Below are 8,235 nucleotides of genomic sequence, written 5' to 3'. Positions count from 1 at the left end.
ACGAGAGGTGTAGGCCTGTTGGCGCAGCACCCCTTACTTGGAAGCAGTTCTCCGTGGTCTTTTTGGAGAAGTTCGTGCCTCGGTCCCGTAGAGAGAATCTGCGCAGACAGTTTGAGCGGCTTCACCAGGGTGATATGCTTGTGACGCAGTATGAGATGCGATTCTCGGAGTTAGCCCGTCATGTTATCCGGTTGGTTCCCACGGATAGGGAGAGGATCATGAGGTTTATTGATGGTCTCACTTTTCAGCTACACTTTTTTATGACAAGAGAGAGTGTGTCTGATGCTAACTTTGATGAGGTTATCGACATTGCTTGGCAGATTAAGATGGTTCGCGGTCAGGAGAAGGTTGAGAGAGAGGCTAAAAGGCCTCGTAGTCAGGGTGGGTTCAACAGTGCTCCTTTTGGGGGTCAGTTCCAGCACGATAGAGGTCGTCATTTCAGACAGGCTCAGTCAGCTCGACCATTTCACCGTGGTGCATCATCTGGCCATGGTTCTCATAGTTCTCATCATGGCCACTCATCACTCGGTGCCCTTCCAGCTCAGAGTTTATCCTGTGCTCCACCAGTTCAGGGCTCCTCCATGCCATGTTCTTCTACCAGTTATCCTGGTGCTAGGGGTTCCCTTCAGTTCTCGCCACCAGCACCGCGGAGTTGTTTTGAGTGTGGGGAGTTTAGGCATATGTGGAGGCAGTGTCCTCGTCATCATCAGGGTCTATCTCAGCAGAGGAGTTATCCTTTGAATTCAGCACCAGGTACTTCACCACCCGCCCAGTCAGCTCGGGTGGAGGTCAGATCAGGGGGTGGTCAGGCCCATTTCTATGCCCTCCCAGCCATACCAGATATTATTGCTTCGGATGTTTTGATTACAAGTAGTGTCTCAGTTTGTCACAAATATGCCTCTGTATTATTTGACCCTGGTTCCACGTATTCATATGTTTCCTCATATTTTGCCTATTTTCTGGATATGCCCCGTGAGTCTTTAGTTTCAACTTTTCATGTTTCTACTACTGTGGGCGATACTATTGTTATGGACCACGTATATCAGTCATGTGTGGTGACTATTGGGGTTCTGGAGACCCAAGTGGATCTATTGTTGCTCAGTATGGTTGACTTTGATGTGATATTGGGCATGGATTGGTTATCTCCATGTCATGTTATTCTAGGTTGTCACTCTAAGACAGTGACCTTGGTGATGCCGAGATTTCCGAGGGTAGAGTGGAGCGGTTCTGTAGATTATGTACTAAGTAGGGTGATTTCATATTTGAATGCTTAGCGTATGGTTGAGAAGGTTTGCCTGTATTATTTGGCTTTTGTGAGGGAGTTAGTGCAGAGACTCCTACCATTGATTTTGTTCCGGTGGTACGTGAATTTTCGGATGTGTTTCCTATAGACCTACCGGGCATGCAACCTGACAAGGATATTGACTTTGGTATTGATTTGGTACTGGGCACTCAGCTCATTTCTATTCCACCATATCGTTTGGCACCGACGGAGTTGAAGGAATTGAAAGAACGGCTTCAGGAACTCCTTAATAAGGGGTTTATTCGGCCTAGTGTGTCACCTTGGGGTGCACCGGTTCTATTTGTGAAGAAGAAGGATGGCTCCATGAGACTGTGCATTGATTACAAGCACCTGAACTAGGTCACAGTCAAGAACAAGTATCCTTTGCCTCGTATTGATGATTTATTTGACCAGCTTCAGGGAGCGAGGGTGTTCTCCAAGATTGATTTGAGGTCCGGTTATCACCAGCAGAATATTCAGGATTCGGATATTCTTAAGATAACTTTCAGGACCCGATATGACCATTATGAGTTCTTAGTGATGTCTTTTAGGCTGACCAATGCCCCGGCAGCGTTCATGCATTTGATGAACAGTGTATTCCAGCCCTATTTGGACTCATTCATTTTTGTATTCATTGATGACATCCTGGTGTACTCTCGTAGCCAGGAGGAGCACGCTCAACATTTTAAGATTGTATTACAGAGATTGATGGAGGAGAAGCTTTATGCAAAGTTCTCCAAGTGTGAGTTTTGGCTCGGTTTAGTAGCATTCTTGGGGCACGTGGTGTCCAGTGAGGGTATTCAGGTGGATCCGAAGAAGATAGAGGCTATGCAGAGTTGGCCTAGACCGTCCTCAGCCACGGAGATTAGGAGCTTTCTTGGTTTGGCGGGTTATTACCGTCGCTTTGTGGAGGGATTTTCATCTATTACTACGCCCTTGATCAAATTGACCCAAAAGGATGCTCCATTCAGGTGGTCGGACGAGTGTGAGGAGAACTTTTAGAAGCCCAAGACTGCTTTGACCACAACTCTAGTGTTAGTTCTGCCATCAGCTTCAGGTTCTTACACCATATATTGTGATGCCTCGAGGATAGGCATTGGTTGTGCTTTGATGCAGGAGGGTAGGGTGATTGCCTATGCCTCGCGCCAGTTGAAAACTCATGAGAAGAACTATCCTATCCATGATCTTGAGTTAGCAGCCATTGTTCACGCCTTGAAGATTTGGCGTCGTTATTTGTATGGGGTTCATTGTGAGATCTATACTGATCACCAGAGTATGCAGCATCCGTTTAAGCATAAGGATCTTAATTTGCATCAGCGGAGATGGTTGGAGTTTTTTAAGGACTATGATATCACTATTTTATACCATCCAAGGAAGGCCAATGTGGTGGCTGATGCTTTGAGTCACCGGGCGGAGAGTTTAGGGAGTTTAGCATATCTCCCAGCAGCAAAGAGACCTTTGGCATTGGATGTTCAGGCCTTAGCGGGCCAGCTTGTGAGATTGGATATTTCGGAGCCGAGTCGGGTGTTGGCTTGCGTGGTCTCCAGGTCTTCTCTTTATGACCGTATCAGGGAGCATCAGTATTATGACCCCCACTTACTCATTCTTCAGGACAGGGTCCGACGAGGTGATGCTAGAGATGTGACTATTGGTGATGACGGTGTGTTGAGGATGCACGACCGGATATGTGTGCCTAATATAGATAGGCTTCGGGGGTTGATTCTTGATAAGGCCCACAGTTCGCGGTATTTCATCCATCCGGGTGCCGCGAAGATGTACCGGGATTTGAGACAACACTATTGGTGAAGGCGGATGAAGAAGGATATAGTTGGGTTTGTAGCTCGGTGTCTCAACTGTCAGCAGGTTAAGTATGAGCATCATAGACCAGGTGGCTTGCTTCAAAGATTAGAGATCCCAGAGTAGAAGTGGGAGCGGATCACCATGGACTTCGTAGTTGGGCTCCCACGGACTTCAAGGAAGTTTGATGCTATTTGGGTAATTGTGGATCGGCTGACCAAGTCCGCGCACTTCATTCCAGTTGGTACTACTTACATTTCAGAGCGGTTGGCTGAGATTTACATCCGAGAGATTGTTCGCCTGCATGGTGTCCCAGTTTCCATCATTTCAGAGAGGGGCACTTAGTTTACATCGTAGTTTTGGAGGGCCATGCAGCGAGAGTTGGGTACTCAGGTTGAGTTGAGAACAACCTTTCACCCTCAGACGGACAGGCAGTCCGAGCGCACTATTCAGATATTGGAGGACATGTTGCGTGCTTGTGTCATTGACTTTGGGGGTTCATGGAACCAGTTTCTGCCACTCGCGGAGTTTGCATATAATAATAGTTATCAGTCGAGTATTTAGATGGCTCCGTATGAGGCTTCATATGGGAGGAGGTGTTGATCTCCGGTTGGATGGTTTGAGCCGGGTGAGGCTAGGCTCTTAGGTACAGACTTGGTCCAGGATGCATTAGGTAAGGTGAAATTGATTCAGGAGCGGCTTCACACGTCGCAGTCTAGGCAGAAGAGCTATGCGGAGAGGAAGGTCCATGATGTATCTTTCATGGTTGGGGAGAAGTGTTTGCTGAAGGTATTACCCATGAAGGGTGTTATGAGGTTTGGGAGGAGGGGCAAGTTGAGCCCCCGGTTTATTGGGCCATTTGAGGTGCTTCAGAGGATAGGGGAGGTGGCTTATAAGCTTGCCTTGCCACCCGTCTTGTTGAGTGTGCACCCAGTGTTTCATGTTTCTATGCTCCAGAAGTATATTGGAGATTCGTCCCATGTTTTGGACTTCAGCACGGTTCAGTTGGAGGGTGATATGACTTATGATGTGGAGCCGGTGGCTATTCTGGATCGGCAGGTTCAGAAGTTGAGGTCGAAGGACATAGCTTCGGTGAAGGTGCAGTGGAGATGTCAACCTGTGGAGGAGGCCACCTGGGAGACCGAGCGGGAGATGCGGAGCAGATATCCATGCTTATTCGAGACTCCAAGTATGTTTCTAGACCCGTTCGAGGATGAACGGTTGTTTAAGATGGGGAGGATGTAATGACCCAGCCGGTCATTTCAGGAGTTATAGCCCCGTTTCCCCCATTTCTGCTTCTTTATGTGTTGTTCAGCTGTATTATGTTATACCGGGTTAGTTGGTTTGGGTCCGGAGTGGATTGAGACACTTAGTCTCCTATTTAGAATTTTAAGTTAGAAAAGTCAACTGGATGTTGACCTATGTGTAAACGATCTCGGATTTAACTTTTATGGTTTTATTAGCTCCGTTAGGTTATTTTGGACTTAGGAGTGCCTCCAGAATGTGATTTGGAGGTCCGTAGTGAAATTAGGCTTGAATTGGCGAAAGTTGAAAATTTGGCGATTTCTATCGGCAGTGGAAAATTTGATATCGGTGTCGGAATAGATTTCCAAAAGTTGGAGTAGGTTTGTGGTGTCATTTATGACTTGTGTGTAAAATTTGAGGTCATTCGGACGTGGTTGGTTGGTTTCGGCATCGGTTGTCGAATTTGGAAGTTTAGAAGTTCTTAGGCTTGAATGCGAGGGTAATTTGGTGATTTGATATTGTTTTGAGTGATTCGAAGGTTCGACTAAGTTTGTATGTTGATATATAACTTGTTTGTATTTTTGGTTGAGGTCCCGAGGGCCTCGGGTTGATTCCGGGTGGTTAACGGATTATTTGAAGTTGGAAATTGCAGCTGAAGCTGCTGCTACTCATATTTCCGCACCTGCGGAGGGGAGGACCGCAGGTGTGAGGTCGCAGGTGTTCATGGGGAGTTCGCAGGTGCGGGCAGTGCTAGCTAGGCAGAATGCATAGGTGGAAGAGGGCTATCGCATCTGCGAGCCCGCAGGTGCGAGGCCTGGGGCGTAGATGCAGAGAGAAGGATTTTGGGCAGGCTTCGCAGAAGCGGAGGGAAATGTGCTGGTGCGAAAGGTTGACCGCAGATGCGGAACCTGGGCTCTTAAGTGAATTTCGCAGGTGTGATAGTTTTGAGCGTAGGTGCGGTCCCGCAAGCACAGGAAAGAGCCCGTAGGTGCGAAAACCTGGGCAGAATGTATAGATAGCAGTTCGCGAAGTTTTGTTCATTTCCACCATTTTCAAGTCGTTTTTTGGAGCTCTTGGGAGTGATTTTGAAGGGTGATACAAAGGCTATTGGTGAGGTAAGTTACTTGAGCCCTAATACTCTTATATATGGTGATTTTTCGTTGTTTAATCATGTAATTAGTGGAAATTAGGGGTGCAAAATGAGGGGTTAGGGCTTGGGATTTTGGAGAGTAATTTAATGATTTGAGGGACCAAATGAGGTCGGATATTAATGAATTTGGTATGGTTAGACTCGTGAGTGGATGGGCTTTCTAGTTTTGTAAATATTTTTGGATTTTGAGATGTGGGCCAGGTTTGAGTCAATTTCGGGTTTTTGGTCTAAATTGGTAGTTTTCTTGTGGAATTCATTCCTTTAGCATAAATTGATGATATTGTACTGATTGTGAATAGATTCGGAGCGTTTGGAGGCCGAATTGAGGGGCAAGAGCATCGCGGAGTGGGGATTTGATCGGTTTGAGGTAAATAATGATTGTAAATCTAGTCCTGAGAGTATGAAACCCCAGATTTCATTTCATTCTACTATTTTGAGGTGACGCACATGCTAGGTGACGGGCGTGTGGGCATGCACTGTTGGGGATTGTGACTTGGTCCGTCCCGTGGCAACTGTAAAGTTGCATATTTTGTTGAAACTATATGATACTTATATGCTTTAGAAAGAGTTTCTGTAAATTGGGTTGAATGCCATATTTTGGGCTTTGTGCCAGTGCTGTTTGGACCCTTAGGGGCCTTTTTCCTACTATCCTCTCACTGTTTTCGATTGGAAATCTATACCCAGTGAGCGCAGGTACCTATTGAGTGCTGAGTGACTGGGAGGCGTGAGTGATTCTGAGGTATGACCGAGAAGCATGAGTGATTGTGAGGTATGCCCAAGAGACTTGATTGATTGTGAGGTTTGCCCGAGGGGCTGTATACGAGTGATGTTGCCCGAGGGGCTGATTATGATTTCATCATTTTTGCTCACTTTTGCATTGAGCCTTTGTTTGAAAAACTGTTGAAAAACATCTTTAAATAATTTTTACTGGAACTGGGTTTAAACGAGATGATTTGATTCAAACACTGATTTTTTTAAAGCATGTTGTATTTTACAGAGATTTCATGATATGAACTTTATATGCTTTATTGCTCGTCACTACTGCTCAGTCTTTATTTACTTTTGTTACTTACTGAGTTGGCATACTCACGTTACTCCCTGCACCTTGTATGCAGATCCAGGTATAGCTAGACACGGTAGCGGTTGTTGACTATTTCGGTTGCAGATTTTCTCAAGGATAGCAAGGTAGCTGCCTGGCGATCGCTGCCCTGCTCTTCTCCCTCTAATCTTCCTTTATTTGCATTTAGCTATTTTCCAGACTATGTTAGTCTCGATATTGTCAGACAAATTATAGTAGATGCTCATGACTAGTGACACCCTGATGTCGGGATTTTCTTTTTTGCACTTTTGTTTTTGATTTGGATTCCTTTACGAAGGTTTTATGTTAAATAGCCTTGAAATTTTCTTTGAAATAAAAATATTGGTTTGTTTTGGAAAATGAGTCGGCTTGCCTAGTTCCACGATAGGCGCTATCACGGCAGGGTTAGTTTAGGTCGTGACAATCTATAGGCCCAGATTTCTGGGTTTCGGATACTGCCCCAGATGCTATGGCAGCACTTCACTGCCAGCCCTTCTTTCGGATGCGGCCTCGGATGCTTCGCATCTGCAGTCTCCTCTGCCAACCCTTGGTAATTTTGGTCATAACGTCTTATAGAAATGTCTGAATGATAAACGGTTTGAAGTGTTAGAAACTACACTCGAATATCTTGCATTTGATAGGTTGTACATCACATAACTCCTTATATATATGTAGATACTCTCATCCTAAGTTAGATCTTGTGCCGAAACATAACAAATCGATCCGGAATAACCTCAAAGTTTGCACACAAGTCGTAAATGACATAACAAAGCTATTCAAATTTCCGGAATGTCCAAGTCCAATACATCAAGGTCAACTCCCGGTCAATATTTTTCTTAAAATCTTCCATTTTCCAACTTTCGCCAAAATGCATCGAATTGTCCTACAGACTTCCAAAATCCAAATCAGGACATACGCCTAAGTCCGAAATCACCATACGAAGCTATTGACATTATAAAAATCCCATTCCAGAGTCGTTTGCTCATAAGTCAAACTCTGGTTAACTCTTTTCAACTTAAGGCTTCCAACATGGAATTTATTCTTCCGAACTAATCCCGAAACACCTGAAAATCAAAACCGACGATTCACACATGTCATAATACTTCACATGAAGCTATTCAAGACTTCAAATAGTTGAAAGGAGCGTAAATGTTCAAAACAACAAGTCAGGTCATTATAAAAATTGAAAGCATACATATGCAGTCTATGCCCGGTCCTCGACCCACCTATCTTCATCCCTCTCTTTCTTCTTCTTTACAATATGCGTCTCCTTGAATAGCTCATCATGGTTCATTGAACGCCCATACTTCTTTTCCTGAAAATAAATTAATTTAGTTAATAAATAGAATAGATATACTTAGAAAAGTAAAATAATTTAAGCAATTACCAATCTTCTTTTTATTGTCCCTAGGCTGATCGATCCTCCGGTGTGCAAGGAGCCTCCCTTCTCGGATGCGCGGTTTTTCTTTCCTTTTTCGCTCCTCTCTAAGAAATCCGCGGTAAGCCATTGCCTTTGCAAATCATTCCATAAATTCTCAAGTAACCAGCTAGGCCTCTTGTTCTTCTTTCTAGCATCCGAGAAACAATCCGCCAATCTCTTGCGAGCTTTATGATGAAAATTTATAGCCACTTCCGCGCTATAGCGGTCTTCCCATACACACTTTCTCTGTATTTAAAAAGTTA

General features: G+C 44.8%; 1 protein-coding gene across 1 annotated transcript; it reads left to right on the top strand.

The window, feature by feature from the left end:
* Positions 1-218: 218 nt before the first annotated feature.
* Positions 219-1,185, top strand: LOC138892072 (uncharacterized). Its single transcript, XM_070175767.1, has 2 exons — positions 219-1,037; positions 1,165-1,185. Exons 1-2 carry the CDS (start codon positions 219-221, stop codon positions 1,183-1,185), a joined length of 840 nt encoding a protein of 279 aa, XP_070031868.1.
* The last annotated feature ends 7,050 nt before the right edge of the window (positions 1,186-8,235 follow it).

The sequence above is a fragment of the Nicotiana tomentosiformis genome, chromosome 5 (assembly GCF_000390325.3).
Source record: "Nicotiana tomentosiformis chromosome 5, ASM39032v3, whole genome shotgun sequence".
Lineage (NCBI taxonomy): Eukaryota > Viridiplantae > Streptophyta > Magnoliopsida > Solanales > Solanaceae > Nicotiana > Nicotiana tomentosiformis.
Note: the sequence above shows the minus strand (reverse complement) of the source record. Positions and strands in the feature narration are given on the sequence as shown.

Excerpts from the sequence above, each read along its gene's own strand:
- LOC138892072 (XM_070175767.1), top strand. The coding sequence starts at position 219 with ATGAGGTTTATTGATGGTCTCACTTTTCAGCTACACTTTTTTATGACA. Across the intron at positions 1,038-1,164 it reads ATACTATTGTTATGGACCAC|GTTGTCACTCTAAGACAGTG; the intron begins GTATATCAGTCA and ends ATGTTATTCTAG.